Source organism: Psammomys obesus, unplaced genomic scaffold (genome assembly GCF_907164565.1).
Source record: "Psammomys obesus unplaced genomic scaffold, mPsaObe1.curated_primary_1811, whole genome shotgun sequence".
Classification (NCBI taxonomy): domain Eukaryota; kingdom Metazoa; phylum Chordata; class Mammalia; order Rodentia; family Muridae; genus Psammomys; species Psammomys obesus.
In genome coordinates, this window is record NW_026593947.1 from 3683633 (window position 1) to 3708033 (window position 24401).

Below are 24401 nucleotides of genomic sequence, written 5' to 3' on the forward strand. Positions count from 1 at the left end.
TCCGGGGACCCGGGCTGAGCTGCGCACGCCGGTGAGATGAGCGGGGCCGCGTCGGCGGGCGCGGCCAGGGGGCTGCGCGTGGACGGGCTGCCCCCGCTACCCAAAAGCCTGAGCGGGCTGCTGCACTCGGCGGCGGGCGGCACGGCGGGCGGCTGGCGGCACCTGCAGCGGCTGTACGCGCAGAAGTCGCGTATCCAGGACGAGCTGAGCCGAGGGGGCGCGGGCGGCGGCGGGGCGCGGGCAGCGGGGACGCCGGCCAAGCCGCCCAACCTGGACGCCGCGCTGGCACTGTTGCGCAAGGAGATGGTAAGGACCAGGCGCAGCGGGTCCCGTCGGGGGCCCGTCTCCTCTGCTCCCTGGAAGCCCGTGCGCTCCCATCTCGGGCTCCCCGCGGCTGGACATCCGCGCGCAGGGCAGCCTCAGCGGCTGGGGTTCTCCTGGGCCAGGCCAGGGCGCGGCGCGGTCCGCCCGTCGGGTCCCGGGAGGAGCAGGCTTCCTGTGCGCCGGGCCTGCGGTCGCTGTGGACAGCAGATGGACGGCCGGGCCCCTCCCCGGCCGCCCGCCAGGAATCCGATTACCGGCACGGAAGCCGTGCTCCGGCCGGCCGGGTGAAGTCGGTGCGTCTGGTCTTAAACAATGGGGTTTAGTTTTCCTCCGTCCTGCGAAGTGCTGCCGGTGTTCCTGGACCAGGACGCGCGACTCAGGGTGACGCCAGGGCAGGGATTTGGGCCGCAGAGAGCCCTGTCCCAGCTTGCTTCCTGTGGTAGGCCAGGTAGGGAGGGACAGAGACACCCACCCAAGCCCCTGCCCTCTTTCCCCTGGTCCAAGAACCACTGGGACCCGTAAATACTAAAGAAATCTAATATAAGAAACCCTTTTTATCCTAAGAGTATATATATAATTTGGCAATTTATATATACATATATAGATTATATATATATATATATATATATGGGGATTTGACTTCATCTAGTGCATCTGACATTTTGTTTAGAAATTCGGTTTCTACCTCCTCTTAAAGGAACATACCTGCTCTTCGAACTACGATTTAATGAATCCAGTCTTAACATTTTTTTTTTAATCGAGGAAGTGATGTCTAGTTCTCTCTGAAAAGATTTCCCAAGTTTCTTACAGAGCCTCCTAAGTTCCAAACTACCGATTTTTCTTTAATAATAACCACTACTTTAAGCCTAGCACATCTGGCAAATTGCATTTGGTTAGAGAGATCAATTGTGCGCTCACAGCCCGAGCTTGAGCTTGGTGAAGGTAGACGGACTCCCAGGTGTCTGAAGGTGTCTTTTCTTGCATCAGTTTCAGGGTGCAGGGTGACTCCTGTCTGTGAGGCTCTGCTTTATAAACACGTTAGGGAGGCCTGGGAGCCGGCTGCATTCCCAAAGGTATTTCCCAGGTCCCTCCCACTGTGACTAAAGTCCTGAACCTTATAATTACGCCTTGGGCAGTAGCTCAGAAGCTCAGCTATAGGAAATGAGGGAATGAGCAGCTGTCAGTTTGCCTGATAACAGTGTTAAAGGTAGGGTTTGGCTACAGGCCCCGACAGGCCCTTTCAGAAAACCATCACAGGGAGTTTTCAGTCTGTCTTGTGGCTCTTCAAGAGACTTACTGACCTGGGGGAATCGTGGGGTTTCTGAGACAACTCATGTCTCACTTAACAGGAATGGGCTTTCATTCCAGAGCCTTCCGTGGGTGGCTGTGTTTCTATTTAATTTGAAAGCTGAGGTCAGATCTGTGGTGGGGATATAGTTCTGTGTCAGGACAGAATGTGACAAACGCCAGAGGGAAGAAAGCCCCTGTGAGCACAGAAAGGGAGTGTCCTCTGGCCAGAGCGAGGACTTCTCTAGGGTTTCAGAGTCAGAGATGGGAAGGCCTCAAGCAACAGGAAGAGCACTCTGGGAGAGCAGAGTGGAGCCATGGCCTCCAGCTTGACGGCAAGAGTCGGCGTGGAGAAGGGCAGTGTGGACGTGAGGCTGTGGAAGCCTGAGTATCAGCAGCAGTAGGAACTCTGAGGTGTGAGAGAATCATTCAACATTCAGGTCCAGGTTATGTCTGTCACTGTGGGGAAGTCCAGACCGTAAGAGTTTGAAGCAGCTAGTCAGAGCCATAGTTCCAAGTGAGAGAATGAGAGCATAGTGTTAGCTTCCTACCCACCCCCACCCCTGAGCTGTGACAGTTCAGATCCTAGGCCATGGTTCCTGCCCTCAGTGGCCTGGCTCATTAAGTGTTAATCCCCACATCCACTAACGTTCAAGACAATTGTCCACAGATATTCCGTCAGGCCAACCTAGTCCAGACAGCGTCTGCGACTCTCCTTAGGGCGTCTAGCTGATAATTAGAACCAGCTGTCACATGTTGTCAGTTCTTCATGGAGACATTCTGCATGTTTATTTTGTGTGTTCTTTTCCGCCTCCTTTTTTGAGGCAGGGTCTCTCTCTGTAGCCCTTTGGCTGGACTGGAATTCACAGAAGTCCACCTGCCTCTGCCTTTTGAGTGCTGGGATTAAAGAGATTTGCCACTACTCCTATGTTACTTTCTTTTAAAGTAAACTTTTAGATTTATTTTTACTATTTTTAATTAAATGTATGAGTGTATGTATGTATGTATGTGCACATGATTACAAATGCCCTTGGAGGCTAGAAGGACCTCGGAACTGGACTTACAGGTGGCTCGGAGCCACCTGACCTGAGTGCTGGGACCAAACTTGAGGCCTCTGCCAGAGCAGCGTGGCTGTTAACCTCCCAGCCATCTCTCCACATCCTAATTATATTTTCGGAAATCGCCTGCTCAGGATTAACTTCCATGAGATCACAGCCTGTTTTGGGTCTCTTGGGCTTCACGGCCATCTAACCATGTGAGCTGCACATGCACACACACGCATGAACGCGCACACACACAAAGACGCACAGGAAGCGCGCATCCATGGGTCGTCACTGCGTACCCTGCAGCTCGATTTTGGGGGGTGCACGCTGCGAAGCCGTCCCATCACTAGGTCCTGTGGGGTCCTCCGTGAATGCAAGGTGTGGCTAGCGTGGCAGTGCTGTGTCACTTTGAACCTTGATCGTGGGTTGCAAGACAGTTTCCTGCAGCATTTCTGGTGCGGGGGGGTCTTGTGACATTGCATCCGTCCAGGAGTGTGCTGGACATCTCAGATGCGGAGTAGAGGGCTGGAAGGGAGCTGGTTGGAGCTTGGGGTGCAAGCTGATGGTAAGAGTTAGGGGAGCAGAGCAGAGCGGGAGGGAACCCTCCTGGAAAGAGGGTCAGTCCCACCGTTGGTTGACGCTGACCTCTGCTCAGAGCTGTAGCTTCAGTCTCTGTTACTTCCTGTTCTAGTAATCCCATGTCGGAGTCCCTGCGGCCTCCAGGAAAGAGTCAAAGGTCAAACCAGTGCTCAGCCACTGTAAAAGTGGTCGCTTAAAAAAAAAAAATTACTGTATTGGCCAGGCAGTGGTGGCGCACGCCTGTGATCCCAGCACTTCAGGAGGCAGAGGCAGCCAGATCTCTGTGAGTTAGAGGCCAGCCTGGTCTGCAGAGTGAATCCAGGACAGCCAAGGCTACACAGAAAAATCCTGTCTTGAAAAAATAAACAGACAGACAGACACCCCCCCGTCCAATTTTGTAGTTTTGTTTTGTCTTTATGATTCTTTGAGGTGGTCTTACCATGTAGCTGTGGCCTATAGTTCATTGAGTTAATTATAGTCTGTTCGTTTTGTTTTTTTCAAGACAGGGTTTATCTGTGTTTCCCTGGCTGACCTGAAGCTCTCTCAGGAGACTAGGGTGACCTCAAACTCACTGAGCCCTGCCTGCATCTGCTGGGATCAAAGGCGTGCACCACCAGGGCCTGACTCCCAGAACTCTTTTAACCAAATTTACTTGTGCTCTTATTTTTGAGGCAAGATCTCCTCAAGCAGCTGGGTTCCCTCTGAACTGTGTAGCTGAGGCTAATATCCACTCTTGATTGTCTTGTGGCCCTAGTGTTATAGGCTCACACCAATATTTTTTCCTTGTTTGCTTTCCTTTTCTTTTTTTTTTTTTTCTTTTTTGAGACAGAGCCTCACTGTGTAGGCTAGCCTGGCCAAGAACTTTGGGCCTACACCTCCCAAGTGCTAGGATTATAGGCATGCACTACGATGATACCCAGCCTAGAAGGTCTGGTATGGGAGTACTGGGGCTGGGGCGGGGGGATGGCTCTCTGGGTGAGAGTCTGCTGTGCAAACGTGAGGACCTGAGCTTGGGGCCCCAGACTGCACAGAGAAGCCAGGCATGGCAGTGTGAACGTGTCGTTCCAGCTCCAGGGGCTAGAGACCAAAGAATCTCTGAAGCTCGAGAGCCAGCCATCTTAAACAGTCAGTTCTGGGTTCAATGGGAGACTGTCTCAGCAAATAAGCTAGAGAAGCAGCTGAGAAGACACTGACGCCGACCTCTGACCTCTGGCGAGCACACAGGCGTCTCGCTCTTATCTCACACACACACAGAATGGAGGACTTACACTCTCTATGTTCCCTGGATGAGCATTTTGCAGAGGGCTGAGGGCAAACAGGAAGTTAGGAGATGCAGGTGGATATGGGTGTCGTCACAACAATGTGAGACAGACTTCGACCTATTTACCTGCCTGAGAGCACCTCAGGCTCATGCTGACCGACCTAATTCCCAAGTGCCCCACCAGCTGCTAAAGTGCTCATCTCTTGCATGGAAACGTCACAGCCCCAGGTTTCAGCACACTGAGCATGCTTTCATTTGCTCGGGCCTCGGAGGAGCAGCAGCCTTGGCAGTCACTGCCTCTAGATGCCGGAACTTCCTTCCCTGGGTTCTGGGGCTTGCTCCCTGCATTAATGCGGCTGTAGCAATTGGTGGGGCTGGGAAGGGTCTCCTGGGAGGGGGGAGCCCACTATAGGTCACTTCCAACAAACAGCAGCTGGGAGCTTTGAGGGTTTGCTCTTGGGGTGCCAGCAGAAGCTCCCTGTGTATTCCAGACTTCCCTGATTCTGTGGCAGAAACCACACATGCAGACAGAGCAGGAAGTGAGCCAGTCAGATACATGCCCAAAGCCCGTGCTGGCCAAGCCTCATCATTGCCTCCTGTCCCCCTGTTTCCATAAAGGTCACTTATTGCTTCATTGATCCCCGCCCTGGCCCTGTGTTACACCGAGACCAGAAGCACCCTTACCACAGAGCCACTTGCCGGCCGAGCCCTGCTCACTGTTATTTGCTCTGCTCTCTGATTGGACGCGGGAGCCACAGGCTGCCTGGTCTGGCAGACCTGTAGTCTTGGGTAAGGGATGGGAAGTGGTGTGCAAGCTCAGAGCAGCAGGGCTCTGCGCTGTGACCAGAGTGCCGAAGTACACATCATCAATGGGAGCCAGGTCTGGTCCAGCCAGGAGCAGGTAGATGGAGGGAGACTGAAGAATGCACTGAAGAGAAAGTGTGGAAAGGGGATTTTAGTTCCTAGAGAAAGTATGGGTAAGTGTGAGTATGAGAATTTGAGAATTTCAAATTTATTGGTAGAACACACACACATAAATGCTCCGCAGGACCCTCAGTTTTACTTAGAACTAGAAATAGCCAGGCAGTCATGGCGCACACCTTTAGTCCCAGCACTGGAGAGGCAGAGGCAGGTGGATCTCTGAGTCTGAGTTCGAGGCCAGCTTGGTCTACAGAATGAGTCCCAGGACAGCTAGGGCTACACAGAGAAACCCTGCCACAAAAAAACCAACCAACCAAACAGAACTGGAAATAAAATGTCTGGGTTGTGACAGCAGGAAGCCAGGCCTGGTGTCACATACCCGTGATCCCATCACCCTGGAAGTGGAGGCACAAGTATCCCTCTGGGCTTGAAGCTAGGTGATAGAAACACATAAACACCACTGAAGACAAGTTACAGGGGTCGGCATCCTTGTGACTACAGATATAAAAACGATGGTGCTGTGCCTAGCCCGGGCTTCCCGGGAGACAGTGGCGGCCTCTCCTGCCTGGCTGGTACTGGCACGTGCGCTTTGATCTGGAGAACGGTTTCACAATCCACATGAAATTGAATCTGCACCTGCCCTTTGGCCCCGTAACTTCATTAGCTTAAAAACTCTACCATAGTGCTTTAGCAAAATGCAAGGGAGATGGTTTGTTCTCGTGAACAGGGTGAGGTACGCTGCACTGGGTGCGTGGGGAGTTTAGAGGCCAACCTCTGGGTGTTCCTCCAGTGCCACGCACCGTCTTTGCTGCTGATGCACGTTTCTCGCTGGCCTGGGTCCCACTGCAGAGGCTAGGCTGGCCAACCATCCCTGGAGCCCTTCTTGCTGTCTGCCCAGGATTCCGTGTTACTGACTCTTCCCCCACATCCAGCTTTTCGCACGTGGGATCGGGGATCAAACCCAGGTCCTTCTGCCTGCAAAGCAAGCCCTCTTAAGGACTGAAGCATGCCCCAGCCCCGTGGACTGAGGGGCCTAGGCCATTGCAGGGTGACAATCAGATCTCCATGCCCTTCCTGCTCTGTAGACCTGGGATCACCCTGGGACTCAACAGGTACTGGGCTCTCATGCCTTGATCAGAGGGTCTCCTTCCAGGTCTCAGTTCTGCTTTAATCTTGCCTCGGGTTTGAGGCCTGGGATTGGGGTGAATGGAAACAACTTGTAAGTCTGTATCCCCAACCCACCCTTCACCCCACTTTGTGCTTTCTGCTTCACAGAAGGGAACAGCAATTCTCCTACATGGTGTATGCTGTAGTTTTGTTTTGTTTGTTTTCTTGTTGGGTTTTTATTTTTTCAGGACAGGGTTCCCTGTGTAACAGCCCTGGCTCTCCTGGAACTTGCATTGTAGATGAGGCTGGCCCGGAACACTCACTCCCCACCCCCTGGATTAAAGGCACAAGCTACCCTGGCCTTTGGTTGTGTCTTGAGCCTTAATAAGTTACCCAGGCTGGCCTGCAAATCATAAGCATCTTGCCTCAGCCTCCAGAGTAGCTAGATTACATGCACATATGCCAATGTGAGGCTTTTTTCTTTAAACAAATATTTATTTCAGGCTGGGTGTGGTGTATGTCTTTACCCCCAGCATTTGGAGGCAGAGGCAGGTGGATCACTATGAGTTTGAGGCCAGCCTGACCTTCATAGCAAGTTCCAGGACATAGAGAGACCTTGTCTCAAATAAATAAACAAATCAATTAGTTAATAATTAATTGATGTCTCTATGTATGTACCTGAGTATAAGTGCAACACAGGCATGTAGCATGTATGTTCATGTGTGAACATGTATATGGAGGCCAGAGGGTGACTTTACAGACCTTCCTGAGTTCCTCCCCACTGTATTTTCTGAGATGAGTTTCTCACTGAACCTGGAGTTTGCTAATTTGGTGCGACCAACTGGCCCTGGGAGCCTGTCTCTGCCCACGTGCTCTGGCTTGAGTTTTGGGAACTCAGGTTGGCATGCTTTACCAACTGAGCCATCTCCTCGCCCCTTGCACGGCAACTCTTTAAACCTGTGGTTTTGTTCAGGTTGGGCTGTGACTGCAGGGGACAGTGGGTACGCCATCTGCCTGTTTTTCTCTTCCCACACCTGGCCAGGAACCAGGGCATTTCCCTGTGTGTTTGTTTTGCTTTGAATCCACTGTTGTTGGAAGTCACTTTCATGATTATTTTTGTAAACAAAGTAGTGTATTCTTGATTTTTTAAAATCTGATTTTGAACTTTGGCTGAGAAAAAAAAATTATACTGTGGTGCTCAAGAAGAATGTGCTCGGCACACCACTGGGTAGAGGTTGTGGTCACATGGGCATGACGAGGTAACAAGCTTAGTCTTTAAATAACGGACTTATTCCTATGAGACACCTTTTTTCCTCCCTTCCTTCTTCCTTCCTTCCTTCCTTCTTCCTTTCCTTATTTCCTTCTTCCCTCCCTCCCTCCCTTCCTTCCTTCCTTCACTTCCCTCCTGAGACAGGGCCTCACCGAGTATCTCTACTTGGAACTCACTATGTAGACCAGGCTGGCCTTGAACTCATAGATATCCACTGCCCTCAGCCTCCTGAGTGTTGGAATTAGGGCTGATCACCAGCATGCCTGGCTACAAGTGGTTTGTATAAGTGCAGATTTGGGGGAACAGAACTGAGCTCACTGTACTTGCGTGGCAAGCCCTCTCCACACCGAGCCGTCTCCCTAGCCCCTAGGATTCCTTTGGAAGGGTCCCTGCAGCAGAGGAGGATTGTGAGCACCTGTCCTTCCAGAACATGGGAGGCAGAGACAGGAGGATGAGGAGTTCAAGGCCATCTCTGCTGCGTGGGGAGCTGAGGTCAGCCTGGCCACCCCGAGGAAAGAAGGAAGAGCCCCTCCAGCTGGTGGGGAGACCCTCTCACCACGACCTCGGTGAGCTTCTGGGACTTTGGGGAGCCTCAGCCCAGCAGGGAGCCCCCATCCGTGTGCAGGGTCCACCTGGCAGCAGGACAGTGCAAAGAGCTAAAGGAACAGAGCGAATGGCAGGGAGGTGGCAGGCAGCCGGCAGGGGAGGGACAGCAGCTTGCAGTGACTGAGCTAGCCCTTCCTAGCTCAGTCTTGTAACAATGATGGCCGGGAAACCACAGCGCTGAGAATGATGGGCTGGAATAAGCCTCAAGTTTTCAGACATGCCTGGAAGAAAGCTGTTATCTCCGAATCCTGCAGTAGCTGTGATGAGCAGAGGTGTCCCTCAGGGACACGTGAGGGATGGTGTCTAGAGATGGCAGGTGATGGGTGAGTCGGGCTAGCGTATGGGTGGGTTAGGGACAACTCCTTAACACTCCTTTCTACAAGAGCGACCTGCTCTTGCCCACGGTGACTTCATCACGCCCTGGGGTGCACGCCCCTTCCTCGTCCCTTCCAGACCCCCCGGCAAAGGGCCCTCTGGGGGAGGCAGGCCTACCGTGCTAGGTTCTGAGCTGTGGGCACGCTGCATGGCCTGCCCAGCTGTGGCCCCTGGGCCACCTGAGGGCTGTGTAACATATCTGTGTGTTCACTAAGCCACGCTGAAGGCTGCCTGTCCTGGCAACAGCCTCCGTGTCATTTGCCTCTTATACTTCAGGGAAAGTGCAGAATGGGGGCAAGTTAGCCTGGCCGCCTGGAGCAGGCGCCGTGAGGAGCTGAGGCAGGCAGACCCGGGAGAAGTATGCATGCGCACCGGGCACGCACTGGACTGTGTTAACAGGTGTGTCAGGACCGTGCCGAGTCTCTAGGCGGATCAGCTGTCTCTGGGCCAGGGTCACACCCAATGACAGGGCAGCCCTGTGAGTCATCTGTGTGCCTGTGCAGAGAGGTCCAGTCAGGTGCTCTGCTCGCAACCCGTGCTGGCCATGTCCTTGGGCATCCAGGAAGGCAAGCCTTGCACCGTGTCCTGGGTGACAAGGGGTCATGGCCTTGTCATCCGACAGTTTGCGAACCACTGGGCAGAGGCTTTTCTTTCTGTTAGGAAACGTACGGCTGTGAAGGTTACACGACGGGTTCACAAATCACACCACGAGACCGGTTCCATGTGGGAGGTTTATTAGGGGAAGGGAAAGGGGGTCTCAGAGAGACGAGGTGGAAGAGAAAGAGAGAGAGGAGGGGCTCCAGGAGTTCTCTTATAAGGTGATCCAGGGCATGCGCAGGTGGTTCCAGGTGATCAGCGGGTGGTCTTCTTGGTGGCTTCACAAATGCCTGATAACTGGTTTGTCAGGCCCCTTGGGGCTGGCCATAGAGATGCCTGCTTACTGATCCCAACACTTTCACCATGGGCCGACCCCAGGGAACCCCAGAAGGCGGGCGTCACTGTGTGCTCAGAGCTCCTTTGGTCTTTCTGTGGTTGTTCCTGGCACGAGGAGCCGGGTACTGAGGCCTTTCTCCCGGTGGTGAATTGGTGGCGGGGCAGGAGACCTGTTTGTATGAGCCTCCTCTTGGATAGTTTCAGCCAGCACAGGGGTGAGTCTCGGAAGGTGCGGCTTCGTCAAAGCTGAATCTGGGAGCAGCCGGGTGTACTTGGGTTTGTCAGGGCCCACGTGGCAGAGGCTGGAACCCGGGAGCCATGCTTAGGAAGGATTTGGCCAGAACATCCTCATGAAAACAGCCCATGGAGCTGTTCTGTCTTTTGATGCTATAACTAAGTGGCTCAGGCCGGCCTCCTCTCACAGTCCTGTGAGCCGAGGGCCGGGATGGCAGCCATGCCCTACCATGCCTGAGCTGCTCGCCTGTCCAGGCCGCAGGGTGTGGGCTCGCTAAAGCACGGTAGCAGGTCTGTGGACATGTGGGTGCTCACACCTCATGCAGAGGGCTCTGCAGGATGACATGGACAGGTTCTGACTTTGTGTGACAGGGTCGCATCTGACTGAAATCCCGTAGGTAGCACTGGCGGGCTGCCCTCGAGAGCCTGAGGTTAGCGTCCCAGGGCTGGTCCTTACTGGAACCCTTCTCTTGCCCTGGGCGTGTGGGCGGTAGCTTTCATCTGCCTGACCACACAGGTAGCGGCGTGCAGTGAGCAAGCAGTGCTTTCTCAAGCCCCAGTGTGGTTCTTGTCCTGTTACAAGTTCAGGTTGCGGGTTCCTCGGCACGCCTGAGCGCCACCTCTCTCCTAGGTCTGGGGTTGATGGAAGCCATGCTTTTCTGGACCTGGCTGCTTCTCGTCATAGGAAGGGAGGGTGACACACACACACACACACACACACACACTCCCTGTCCCTGACACTTGTTTTCAGAAGGTGGTGTGAGGACACATCTTCAGTCTCTTCACAGTTCTCTTCACAGTGTCTTCACATGAACTCCGCCATGCCTGGAAAGCCCCGAGCAGGTGGGGTTGCTACAGGGTAGCATGTCACTGAGCACTGAGATCCTGTCTCTGGCCAGGGCAGGCAGACTGTGGGGGCCAGGGCTGCCAGGAAGTCATGTGGCCTCTTCTCTTCTCTGGGTGTGGGGAGAAGCAATGTCCCGTGGACTTGGCATCCACGGTGAAGCCAGCTGAGGGGCTCAGAGTGTGAACTGTGGGCTTCACAGCGTGTCTGGAGCACCAGAGCAAATTCAGGCTGGGCCATAGCCCCACAGGATCGGGCTCACCCCCTCAGGTCTGAGGTGTGGCATAACAGAGTGGAGGAATGTGTCTACCTGGAAGTCCTGCGCAGCCCGCCGACACGGCCGTGAGCCTTTCTGAGGGAAGGAATGTGCTAGCCTAGGCGGCTGGCTGGCTGGGTGTTCGGCTACAACGAAATTCCAGTGCTGACTTGGTTTCTGCCTCCCTCCCTTCCCTCCAGGTTGGCCTCCGACAGCTGGACATGTCCTTGCTCTGCCAACTGTACGGCCTCTACGAGTCCATCCAGGAGTACAAGGGCGCGTGCCAGGCCACCTCCAGCCTGGACTGTCCCTACGCCCTGGAGAACGGCTTCTTCGATGAGGAGGAGGACTTCCAGGAGCAGGGCTCTCTCCCCGACGGCCAGGGCCGAGGCTGTCCCCGGGACCTGTCACTGCCTGTCGCCCACCTCTCCAGCAGTGACTGGGTCCTGGAGTCCATCTAGCGCCTTGGGAGGAGTCCACTGACACACACGGACGGGCAGCATCTGTGTCTCTTCCTGCAAGAAGGCGCTTCGGCCTCTTTGCGGTGGACAGTCCAGGGCATGTGGGGACACGTGCCATTTGTTTACCTAGCGGGTTTGGAGCTCAGGGACACGGGACAGCCTGCTCAGTTGTCTGCAGGGTCTTCCGGGCGTCCCAGGGGCATGCTAGAATATCCTTGATGCTTCTTGTAGCCCCTGCTGGAAGCTCTGACAACAACGGCTTCCAGGTGCACAGCCTTCGCGGCATTTTGGGTGAGTGCTCTCAGCTTCTTTGTCGGTGGCAGGTGTGTCATATTCTCTTGGATTAGGAAGGCCACTGTCTCCCTGGCCCGGAACCCCCAAGGCGGCCTGCGTCTTTTCTTGCTCTTACTGAGCTGTCAGCCTCTTTGCACTGATGAAAGCTGATCACGGATTTTCCAGGGCACTCGGGAGAGCTTTCTAGAAGGAGACAGTCTGCCACTCCGGTCAGCCCTTTTCTGCAACTACCAAAACTGACCTTGGGCGCAGGTGGAGGGGAGACCACCGATGAATGGACAGTGGAGAGAGAAGAGAAACCGTGGACAAGCTAACGCTTGTGCCGCTCACCATGAGGTGGTGACCGTGCGTGGGTAGACTGACTGTGAACGCCAGTGTTGGGAACGATGCTTCCGAGCAGGGTCGCCTGAAGCCCTAACGTATTTATTAGAACCCTTTCTCAGGACTTCACTCTGGGTTAAACACGGATGCGATGATCAGCTGTCTCTTGCCGTGTGTCATTTTTTTCGCAGGTCTAGGATGGGCTCACTGGGTCCAGAGAGTCCCTGGCATGGATGAGGCCTGGGCTTTGGCCTTTACTTATCCTGTCAACTGGGCATGGTGGTGTATGCCTGTAATACCAGAACTGAGGAGATCCAGGCAGGAGGATCAGAAGTTCAGGGCCACCCTTGGCAACTCAGAGTCCAAGGCCATTCTGGGCTTCCCTTTCTCAAACAAAAAAAAAACCCCTGAGCTCAGACTTACAGCCTGAACGTGGGTCCAATCTAACACACATTAAAAGAAATTTAGGATTCTCTGGCCATTAAATGAATTTTAAGACAGATTTATCTCTGTCAGGCTTGGACGGCCATTTCATTGGCACCAGGCTGCATTACAGCAAGATTTCACCTTGTGCCTTGGAGCACACCCAGTTCCTTGTTCCACTTTCAGGGGACATGGCTGCTCATCAGTGCCCTTTGGCGGCCAAACAGAGGAAGTGCAGGTTAGCAAATACAACTATGTGTGAACTTTCCCTGGGCGCCTACAAGTCTGTACTCACCCCAGGCAGGGAACCAGTGACCAGCCAAAGCAAGGATTACAGAAGTCCAACCTGGCAAACTAATACGCTTACTCCTGTCACTTAGCGGAGTGTGAGTGACTCCCAAACAGCTGCAGCATCCAAAGGTCCTTCTCCAGGGCGGCTCGTGTCTGCCCCCACGGCTGTGCCCGCCCGAAGCTAACCTCACTAGACAGGGCTGGGACAGAGTTCCACATAGCTGGGATGGCTTTATAGGAAGGCGTGCTAACTCAGGGGAGGGTATTGGACCTTCCTGCGAAGGGCTGGCACCAGGCTGACCTTGAGGGTGGGTCTCTTGGGTAGATGGCTGCTTTCATCGATATGGTAATGGCTGTTGTGCCTGGAGGACAGTGTGCTCCTCCAAGCTGTTTCTGCTGAGTGTTTTTTCACTGCAACAGAAAGCAGTCTGGGACAGGTAGGCTACATTCAGTTACACAGCCACCTGAGTGTTAACCTGTCTGTGCTATAAGGAGCTGGATTAGCCAGAGAAGTGGCCCTGTCGGTAGTCAGAGGGAAGGGGGTTGGTGACAGGACCGTCCAGACAGGACAAGACAGTGAACACAGGAAATCAGTCACCTGCAGGGCGCTGCTTTGAGGCCAAGGCCTGCATAACCGAGGAAAACCCGAGGTCAGCTTGTCTCAGCCCTGGCTGCATTAGGGTCACTTGGGGAGCTTTGGGGGAGCTCCAGCAGCAGTGCCCACCCCAGATCTGGATCTGATTAATAAGTGATGCTGGAGGGCCTGGGCCTGCCTGCAGAGGGGCGGTACAGGTCAGGAAAGGCATGTCCCTCCCACCATGCACCTTTATTGTAAACAGCCTAGCATTATCTATGATCACTTTTATTCCCCCGATAGCTGCCTTATAAAAATTCACATGACACAATAAAACTGACTGATTGATTTACTTTTTTTTTAGTTTTTTATTTTTATTTTTTATTGTGTGTGTGTGTGTGTGTGTGTGTGTGTGTGTAGTCCTTGCTGTCCCTTGCTCTGTAAACCATGCTGTCCTCGGAACTCAAAGAGATCTGCCTGCCTCTCCCTCCCCAAGTGCTGGGATTTAGGCATGCGCCAGTACCACCTGGCTCTAAAATTGCCTTTTAATGCAGGTTTGGTTTTTGTTTTTTAAGTGGGTTCACAAACAGGACAAAGGCTGGCAGATAAAATGAACCTAGACTTTGGAAAACAGCCACACTGTGGGGAAGACAAGGCGTCCTGCTTGTCTGAGGGTGCTCAAGGCAGCTCTGACCTTGACTCCAAGCCAAGCTGAGGGCTGCAGGTCAGGCGCTTGCCTGTTTCCTGCCACGTTCATCCTCACAAGTTGACTTCTGCCAAGTGTAGAGGACAGCTGGCAGTGGAAACGTTTTACTTCTTTCCTTGCTTGGGATTTTGAACAGCCTTACTCACTCTAGCCCAGGCTAGCCTTAGACAGTCTTACTCACTCTAGCCCAGGCTAGCCTTAGACTCCTGGAAGTCCTCCTGCCTCATTATCTGCCCCTTGGTCAGAACGGAGTACACCACAGCTGTTGGCCTCACAGCTCACCGGATGTGGTTTTTGGAGAGCTTCTTGCATTGCCCTTACAGCCATGGGCGAGAGCCCCACTGTGGCAGTGGGCACAGCTAGTGATGTGAGGATTTTGCAATGGATGGAGACAGCTTCGCACAGGGGTCTAAGGGAGAACGTTAAGCGTCTGTATCTGAAGCCTGTGTGGAGAGGCCTTGTAGAGCTGAGCAGTGGCCTTAGGCTGGAATTACTCTGGGTCACCTAGGTGGATAATGCTGCCTGTGGTCCTCTCAAGGGCAGAGGGACACTTGACTGGATGGAGACAACAGGGATGCTGGCCAGTGACAAGCCAGGAAGAACGCACGGCAGTGTCCCTCCTAGCATCTCCAGGGGCCGCACAACTTGGGCCACACAGGAGGAACCTGCATCTAGGCTCCCTGCCTGCCTCCCCATGCATGCATGAGCATGAACTAAGTCTCCTAGCTGCAGGCCAGGAGCAGTTTAGCTTTAAGCTACATGCACTTCCCTTCACGGCATGTTTCTCACTGTACAATGAGGGCCGTGGCTAGGCACCAGCGACTGTTACCTCCATCAAGGGTCCCAGCAAAATGCTCACTTCCTTTCATCACTGCTTCCCTCAGACACAGACTCATACTAAAACCTGGTTTTAGTCTTGCGAGTTCTCTACTTATCAAAACTCCTTCGGGCCTCCCTTCCTGGCACTGTATTTGGAGGTCAGTAAATTATTCTGTCTTAACAAAGAGATACAGATCCCCAGAGACTGGCCACTAGGCTACAGATGGACAGAGGCTGTCCATCAGACCAAGAACAAGGGGACTCAGTCCTGTCACTTGACCTTAAGCGCTCCCAGTAACCATTTTGTGGCTTCGACTAAGTTACTGCTAAGCTTCCTGATGAATTCGGCCTTGCAAATATCTACACATCTACCTTTTTGACTCCCATGTACTACGCTGTCTACCAGCATGGTCCGAGGGCTCCAGACCTTGGTGACAGAGGCATCTGCCCTCTGCCCATGGGCGTGCTGTCTGCAGCACTGGTGAGCAGCCTGGTCTCTCTTGGCACTGAAAACAAGAGTTGGCAGTTGGCTCTGAGAGCACTTAAGGTTTCTTCCTCGAGGTCATTCTATAGGCCTGGGCTGACTTCAAACTCTGCATCCTCCTGCCTTAGCCTCCTGAGTGCTGGGGTTTGTCACTGCAGTCGTGAGGCAGGTTTTCAACCACTGCTGGGGTGCATGTACTTTTCTTTTTCTTTCAAGTAATAGTATGTGTGTGTGTTTTTCCAAGGACAACTTGCAGCTGCTAGTTTTCTCCTTGCAACATGTGGGTGTTGGGGATCACATTCAGTTGGTCAGGCTCTTCAGCAGAAACCTTCACCCTCTGAGCCATCTCAACAAATGTTTGTTTTAAAAAACTATGTGCAAGTCCCCATGCCCCACCCAGGACTGCAAAAACAAAACAAAAAATAAAACCAAGCACCAACTCAAACAAACGATCAGAGCAAAATGAAATCAGCTGTCTTCTAGGAGCAGGTGTGCATGTTTACTAAGGTGTCCAACATATTTGTCTTTCAAGGTTTTCACTAAAAATGCTCAAAACTGCTGGGGACTGTTAGCTGACAACACAGACAAACCTCTGTGTTTGAGTGGGGAAACCCTCTCCTTACATGCCATTCCATTGGTAGCTGGCTGGTCTTAACATTTTTTCACTCTTAAGTGATGGATCAGTTCGAGTTCGAGGCCAGCCTGGTCTACTAGTCTACAAAGTGAGTCCAGGAGAAACCCTCTCATTAAGCCAAAACCAAATAAACAAACAAAAAACTGAGTAGACTGCTCTGACCTTTCTGCAGAAGACTGCAGGGCCTCACCCATGGGAGGCAGTGTCTTGTACTAAGCTACCCAGCCCTGTTTACTGAGAGAGGGTCTTCCTAAGTCTCGCAGCCTGACCTTGACCTCACTGTGCTGCCGAGACTGCCTGGCCTCAGCCTGGAGCAGCTGGGAGTACAGTGAGCACCAGAACAGCCGGCTCCGATTGCTTGCTTAAAGCTCTTTGAGCGCTACGCTCAGCTACTCAGAAGACTGAGGCAGGAGAACACGCTGGGCCAGGGCTCTGAAGACTGGTATGGATGAGACTGAAACCTTGTCTGAAATAGAAGGGGCATTAGACAGGGACAGGCTACCGTTGGACCCACTTCCAGCAACAGCTTTACGGGGATAGAATTCACCTCTAGGTTGTGACATTTAGGGATTTTTATGACTTTGGTGGCTGGAATGAGAATGGCCCTCACAGGAATATATGTATATGAGTTCTTCCAGATGGGGTTTCTCTGTCTCACAGCCCTAGCTGTTCTGAAACTTGCTCTCTAGATGAGGCCAGCCTTAAACGCACGGATGAGAGACATGCCTACCTCTGCCTCCTGAGGGCTGGGATTAAAGGCTGAGCCACCATGGATTAGGCCCATATATGTGAACACCTGGTTCCCAGTAGGTGGAACTATGTGTGAAGGATTAGGAGGTAACCTTGTTGGAGGGAGTGTATCACTGGGAGTGGGCTTTGATGTTTCCAAAGACTCCTGCGATTTCCAGTGCTCACTGTGCCTCAAGCTTGTGAATCAAGATGTGAGCTCTCAGCTGTTCGTTCTAACCCTCTGAAACTATAAGCCAAATTAAACAGTTTCTTTTATACAGTACCCTAGTTGTGGTGCTTTATCACAACATTAGAGAAACAACTAAGACACTTATCTTGGTTATCTCAGACAATTCAAAAGATGATCTTAGTTACTGAATCAGAAATGTATAAAAAACTTGATTTATTCTGAAAGACTACTTAAAAGTGTTTCTCTCAGCAAAACACAAAACACGGTTTAAAACCAGCAATGTAACACTTAGACTTAAAGGACATAAGACAGGCCAACGTGAACCCTTTCATTCCTGGGACCACAGTGCCTGTCTGGGTGTGATTGTAGTGCTCCTTGCCTTGTGTCTGGCTGGTTCAGATCTTCCTTGGGTGTCTGGGTATGCTCAGGAATTGCAGCCCTGACTTCACTCACAGAAAGCGGGAACCTTGGTCGCTCTGCGCCTTCTCTTTTGAGGTAGACAGTCCCGCCATAGAGAGTGCAGAATAAAGCTGTGGAGAAGAGAGGGACACTTTGTAGGCCTGTTCTGATCTCCATAAAAGACCTGTTCCCAAGGCTGGCTGGGAGCCATGGAGGGCACAGGAGCCTGATGCAGGGTCTCTCCCTGGTGTAATTTCAAGCAGACTGAGACAGAACAAAACACAAGAAAGCAGGCCACTGGCTCTGCTGCAGGGAGAATATCTTTCCTATTTTATGGATACATTGTCTGTCAATTAAAAAAACCTATGGCCTATAGGAATAGGTAGAATAGAAAGCGGCACATCTGGCAGGCAGAAAGAATTCTGGGTTAGAGCTAGAGGTGGGTGAGTTCCCTGGGAAGATATAAGGAGGTCAGTCACATGATATCTGAGCAGAGGTAACCAGCCATGTGGTAGAATGTAGATTAGTATAAATGTGTTGTTTTAAATTATGAGCTAGTGGAGAAGAGCCTAGCTATATGGCCTAGGTATCTGTAAATATATTTCAAGTCTGAATCATTATTCTGGCAGCTTGGGGTCAGGAGGAAAAAAGAGTATCCTACTACACTCTGTAGTGGATTCTAAAGATTGAAGATTAGTTTTGTTTTTTTTTGTTTTGTTTTGCCTATGAATTATAGCATATAACCAGATACACAGATGCACTGAGGGAACACAGCCCTGGGTGGCCTAGGGTAGAATTTGGAAGGCAGCTGCTGTGAGGTGCCAACTGGGTAGAAGTGCCAGGGGGCAGTCTGGAGACATATCCCTCCTCAGGAATGAATGTGGCATTCTATAGAAGGGAAACCAGCAGTGGCAGCAGTTGGAGTGTGGGCATATCAGGAAGGGCCACGATCTTAGAGTCACCAAGTGTCAGGCAGGAGACAGGACACAGCACTGGGCAGAGGAGAGGGACCTGGAAAGAACATGCCTATCCCTTCATGGAAGGAAGGAAAGAAGGAAGAAAGGGAGGGAGGGAGGAAAAAAGAAAGGGAGGGAGAGAGGAAAGAAGGAAGGGAGGGAAGGAAGGGAGGGAGGGAGGAAGGAAGAAAGGGAGGGAAGGGAGGGAGGGAGGGAGGGAGGGAGGGACAGGGTGGGGCTAGAATTCTAGAACCAGTGGGGAAGCAGGTCTGATAGAAAGAGACCATGAGGTTCATAGCTGCAGTAGCCTGTGAAGTTTGAGACCTGGACCCAGGGCACGGAAAGGGTGGTGCACTGGGGGGGGAGGGGAAGCAGCAGCTCAGACAGAATGTCCAGGATAAAGAGCTGCTCATGCAGGAGGGAGGGCAGGCCTAGCAGCCGTACCTGCAAAGACCCAGGAGGAAGGAAGAGGAGCTGGCTTAAAGCACAGCAGGGCGTTGAGCCTCCACCTGCAAGGTAACACACTGAAGGAGCTAGGAGGAGCATGGCCTCCCCTCCCTGCTATAGATGGGTCCTCCTGCACTTCTTCATCCTAGGATCTAGCCTCCTCGCATGGAGGAGGGGCCCACAGGTCAGAAACAGTCCCAGAGGGAGCTGCACACAGCAGAGAACTAGACAGAGAAGGAGGGAATGCCACAAATGATAAATGAGGAACAAACTGTGCTCTTAGCACAGGGGGCAGCGTGGCTGAGGAGAGGGAGGGAGAGTTCAGGTCCTTGGAACAGTTCTCGGAGGCCAGAGTCTTGCTGAGATCACATGATGGGCAGAGACCACCCACTCCAGAAGTTTGAAGCTCGGGTAGACCCAAGAGGCCCAGCAGGCAAGGTGGAGGGCAGAAAGCAGAGATATTTCAAGGGCCTGGGAGAGAAGCACTCAGCAGCTTCGTCAGAGCCCATGTGGTTAAGAGATGCAGAGACAGTTAGAAGTAGAGGGACTCTGGAGAGGAAGAGACTGAGAGACAGGAGAGAAGGAGAAGAGCAACTGGAAAAGGCTGCAGCAGCTATCAGTGGACGGATGTGCCCAGATCCTGTAGCCCAGCAAAGGCGAGACAGGGTGGACTCTGAGGACAGGTAGGGAGAAGTGGAGTCAGGTGAAGATCCCGGGGAGCCCAGCACCCCAGTCCACCTGAAGAAGGATGTGAGGCAGAGGCCATGCACAGCTTCAACTCAGCCACACTGCTGTGCCAGCCAGCAGAAGAAGACCCATGTCTGACGGGATTTTCCTGGAATGCTAACCCCCAGGCATGACACAGCCATAGACCTCAACCCTTAGCAGCTGCGATCAGTAACAGGCCTACTAACATACAGTCATGTGGGAGGGGTCACAAGGCCCTTTTCCTCCCCAAGGTACACACGGAGCTAACAAATGCCGAGGAGATGCTCCTTGGAGGGACAGCTGCCCAGGAAACTGCCATGCTCTGTTAGTCATCCCAGAACTAGTTCTGGATGGCACCATTTCCTGGGTCTGTTGTTGGTGCCATATGTGGGATGAATAGATGACATTAGTCATGTCTCCCAGAAAATGTTAACTCATGAGAAAGTAGAGGTTTCCAGTACCTTCAGAAGTCCTGAGACTTGTAGACTGCACAGTCACTGCCCACATCCCACTCCATTCTCTGGAAGAAGTAGACCATGATGCTCTCCAGCAACAAGCCGCTCAGCACGGCCAACAGAGACAGCCTGCGGTTGGTGTTCAGGGTCACTAGAAAACAAAGGCAGCAAATGTCCTAACAACTCCTGTGACATGACAGGGCCTGGGAGATGCATGGCGGTGAGAAACGCTGCATGACGCTCACCTGAGGAACCCCACCCTGCTCCTTAGTCGACACTGTCCTGAGCTAAAGTCCCTGCTCGAACACAAACAGCCTGCTCTTCTCAAGCAGAAAGGCCATGAAATAAAGAGAAAATAAAGCAGGCTGTGGTGGTCCTGCCTGTAACCCCAGCTCTTGCAAGCTTCATACAGACGGACTGCCATGAGTTTAAGGGCAGCCTGGGCTACATAGGGAGACTGTCTCAAAACAACCACCACCATCCAACTGAAGGCTTAAAGAGACTAACAGAAAGGAATTTTCACTTGCAGCACCACAGTTCAGGAAGAGCCTGACAAGAAGGTCAGGCAGCAGCTTCATTCACAACAACACTTTCATTGTGGTGCCTGAAAGACCCATCTGGCAGGCAGAAACTGTCTTCGCATGGGAGGCAGGTACCTGGCATTTTCTCTTGGCCAGACAACTGCTCAGTCTCGTAACTTTGGACAAGCCACTCACCCTCACAGCCCCTTAAAGCCATTGATAAAGCACAGGTAACAGAAGGCTGCTGCCTAGCCTCCAGGAAAGACACTGTGGGTGAATGCGCTTTAAGACTCACGGCACACAGGCTGAGCTGAACGATCCCAGTGTCTGCTGCGCAGGGCACTGCTGACATGCGCAGAGCCAGCATGAGTCTGGGAGCACCCTGTTCGGAAGGCCCCACTCACCTCGGATGGCCTGGAAGTTGGACGTCAGGACGAAGACTTTAATGAGCCTGAGGCACAGCGGGGTGTAGTCGTGCTCCCATATGACGGCTGGGATCAGCAGGAGCTTCCCATAGCTGGACAGCAGCAGCGCCTTCAGCAGCAGGACAAGGTCGGGTGCTCTCTTTGCGGTCATGGGTTGCTCTACCCACAGGAACGCAAAAATGCCAGTAAAAAAGGCAGCTTGTTCTATGGAGCAAATGAGAGAAACACAGATACCTCACTCAAATGTAACCCTGAAAACCAAGAATCCCAATTCCAACAAAGAACTCGGCCGATGTCACAAAAATCACCTTAACAACATCATTTTCTTACACATGTGCACACAAGCATGCACACACACAAAGGTTTTGTGTTAAATCATGCTGGCATGACGTAAGAGACATATTTCAATAGGTTTTATAGTTTTTTTTCTCCTTTTGGGTGGGGTGAGGGCTGGTGCCATGCTTCCATGCCGAGGTTGGTCTTAACCTTTGGGGCTTACTGCACCTCAGAGTTCCAGGATTACATCTGAGATTATCAGTATCAGCCACCAATCCTGAGAAAGCTTTAAAGCCTGAAACTACATTTTAGCTCTTGCATTGGGCAATATGCTTGAGTATTTTTTAATGTTTATTTTATTGTTAACTATCTGTGCCTGCCTGTGTGTGTGTATACACGAGTACCACTGTGTGGAGGTCAGGGCTAGGGCATCCAACCCCTTGAGGCTGGACTTTCAGTAGCTGAGTCAGCCAGTGTGGGTGCTGGTCAGCACCTGCCCCTGACTGCTGAGCCCTCTCCAGCCCACCTGAGTGTTTCCTTAATATTACAGTCCTCAAGATACACACGGTGACAAACCTGCACTGTGCATGTCAGGTTTTAGCTAGACAGACAATAAAAAACATCAAGTTTTTTAAAGCTGCAACAGAGTCTCAGTGATAGCTTAATTATGGACTGAATGTGTATCACGTTACTAAAACAGTCTTAAGCTCAAGTACGCAGGTCACAAGCCATCCTTGCTTCTAAGCTCTGAGGGTGAGAACATCAGTGTTTTTGTTTTGTTTTGTTTTTCATTGATGTGTCTCCAGTGTCTACTACACAGACACCAAATAGTCCTTCAGTAACCCAGCAGTGCTGGATGCTGAAACGGCGAGTGAGCAACCCCAGGCTGACCATGGACATGGTCATGCTGGAAAGTAAGTCTGTCTGCAAGCAACCCTTCATTCAGCCCCCGACAAATGCCTACTGAGCAGCCACAACAGGCCAAACATTCACTGGGCTTAACCTAAGTGCGTGAGGGCAAATCAGTAGTCATAATAACCACAGCACTTGTATTCATGAGATGGTGTGCACCTAAAGAAAGGTACAGCAGAGCAAGACACAAAGTAGGGTTGTCAGGAGAAGTGTCACTAAGATGAGATTGAAACCAAGACCCCGGGGACACAAAGTCAGACATGGGGACACCATGGACAAGCACCGGAGCAAAGGGAAAAACCAGTCCAAAGGCTGGAGGCTCACTGAATGCGCCTGAAGCATGGCTGAGACAGGGCTAGAGCAGCAGCAGTAAGCGCCTTGAGATCAACGGGGAGGAGGGGCTTATCACAATGCAAAGACCTCTGTCACTGCACAGGAAGCAGGAAAGAGCTACTACAGATCCAAATGGGCACTGTACTTCTCAGAAAGGGAACCTTGGGGAACAGTGCCAGGCCTGAGGCACATGTTACTCTCTACCTTGTATAAAGTCCCAGCCAGACACGGAGGCAGGGTAAAGCTTTTCTGAAGGTGAAATGAGCAAGGCTTTCGGTAACTGAACAGAGGGCTCCAAAGAGAGAGAGGTTCAGGCAGGACATTAAGGCCTTTAGTTTTAGCAACCTGCAGTGAGAGGCTGAGGGCAGAGGCAGAGCAGGAGCAGGCTCAGAGATGGCAACTTTCTAGCTGTCCAGAAGGGCCGCTAAGAAGCAGGTGGAGAGCTTGACTACTGCCTGCTCTGAGCTTCCTCCCACGCTTTTGAGATCCAGGTCACCTTGCCAGAATGTCTCAGGCTGATTTTGACAAAGCTTCTGAGGAGGTGAAGTACCTCAAAACTCAGCCACGTGACGAAGACATGCTATTCATCTCCAGCCACTTCAAACAAGCCACCACGGACAATAAAAATACAGAGCATTCTGGGCTGATGGACCTCAAAGGCAAAGCCAAGCGGGATTCGTGGAGTAAGCTAAAGGAACTTCCAAGGGAAATGCTGTGAAAGCCTTTGTGGAGAAAGTAGAAGAGTTAAAGAAGAAACACAGAGATAAAAGACCAGATTTGGTTGCCAGCCACATGTGTGACCTATGAGGACATAATTGTTTTTTTTTTTTTTTTTTTCTAATGTAGATGATTTGGCTCTGATAAATTAGGGCCAGAACTAATCATTGCTCTTTCTCCCTACAGTTTTTACCTGAAATCAATTAAAAGTACATTTGTTATTCAAAAAAAAGAGGAGGAGGAGGAAGAAGAAGAGGAGGAGGTAGGTAGACACAGGGTCCAGAGGTCAGGAGAAAGGTCTAGGTCAGATGTGGATATCTGGAGCTATGAGAAGATGGATGAATGAGACACAAGGGAGGAGAGGGGCAATGGCAGAGAAGAAGAGAGGACACATGGTCCAGAATATGATGTGGAAGGCATCACACTTGAAGAACTCCTAAAACAGTGCTTTGTGACTAACTGAAGGGCTATTTTTATTTTTGAGATGGAGTCTCACTGTGTTGCCAAGACTAGACTCAAAGCTTCTAGATTCTAGCAATCCTTCTGCCTCAGCCTCCAGAGCAGCTGGGAGTACAGATGTGTGCCATAGCCTGGCTTAAGTCAAAGGCTTCTGAGGCAGAAAGGATGAAAACTGGAAATCAAGCTGTCACAGAAACTAATCCAATGCAACTCTGGAGAGAAAGCCACGGATTTTAATTTCAATGGAAGGTGCTTCCAAACACAGGGAAGTATGGGAAGTCCTTGTTCGCAGCCCCACAGCAGCAAGCTTCCTGTAGACATCCTCACGATGCAGCCAGCCTAACACTCTGGGGAATGCCAGGCAGGTATCAGTGTGCTTTCAAATGACAGGACTGACTCAATCTTCAAGGCGGACAGTAAGAACTTAAAAATGTTTAAAGCATTTTACAAAATGTTCATGTATTAAGGCAAAGCAAGCAGGTGACTCGGACAAACTCACCAGGCAGTTAGTGGCTGAGCTGAAATATGGTCTCCAGTCCGGTATTACCAGCTGTCTCACCGTGTGTCTTGGCTTTAACCAGAATTGTGAGGTGCTAGTTAGCAAAACACAGCATCAGCTTACCGAAAGAAGCAACCACGAACATCCTGTAGAAGTCCCACTCCTTGGCGTACCGGATCAAGTCATCGGGGGCTATGCTCTGGCTGGAGTCCTGCAGCTGCCACCACCTCAGGTATGCTTCACAAAGCAAACAAAACATGCAGAGTTTCCCATGGATCTGACAGCCAAACACAGTGTCACCGGGTCAGGGAAAGCAGCAGGCGGCTCA

The 24401-nt window shown here is 51.9% G+C and overlaps 2 protein-coding genes and 1 pseudogene across 4 annotated transcripts in view; 2 read left to right on the forward strand and 1 right to left on the reverse strand.

Moving 5' to 3' along the window:
• Positions 1-11642, forward strand: Fam89a (family with sequence similarity 89 member A). Its single transcript, XM_055617533.1, has 2 exons — positions 1-306; positions 11241-11642. Exons 1-2 carry the CDS (start codon positions 37-39, stop codon positions 11499-11501), a joined length of 531 nt encoding a protein of 176 aa, XP_055473508.1. The 5' UTR covers positions 1-36; the 3' UTR covers positions 11502-11642.
• Positions 5178-24401, reverse strand: part of Arv1 (ARV1 homolog, fatty acid homeostasis modulator) — a 24651-nt gene continuing 5427 nt past the window's right edge. For 2 of the 3 annotated variants that reach the window (XM_055617530.1, XM_055617532.1), the window contains exons 3-6: positions 24197-24350; positions 20857-21081; positions 19938-20082; positions 17163-17496 (exon numbers count right to left, since the gene is read on the reverse strand). In XM_055617530.1, coding sequence (XP_055473505.1) covers positions 19940-20082; positions 20857-21081; positions 24197-24350 — 522 coding nt within the window. In that variant the 3' untranslated portion in view covers positions 17163-17496; positions 19938-19939. Of the gene's footprint in view, positions 5423-17162; positions 17497-19937; positions 20083-20856; positions 21082-24196; positions 24351-24401 lie in introns of those variants that run through there. The other variant, XM_055617531.1, reaches the window with a different exon arrangement.
• On the forward strand, positions 22904-23205 carry LOC129684396 (acyl-CoA-binding protein-like; annotated as a pseudogene).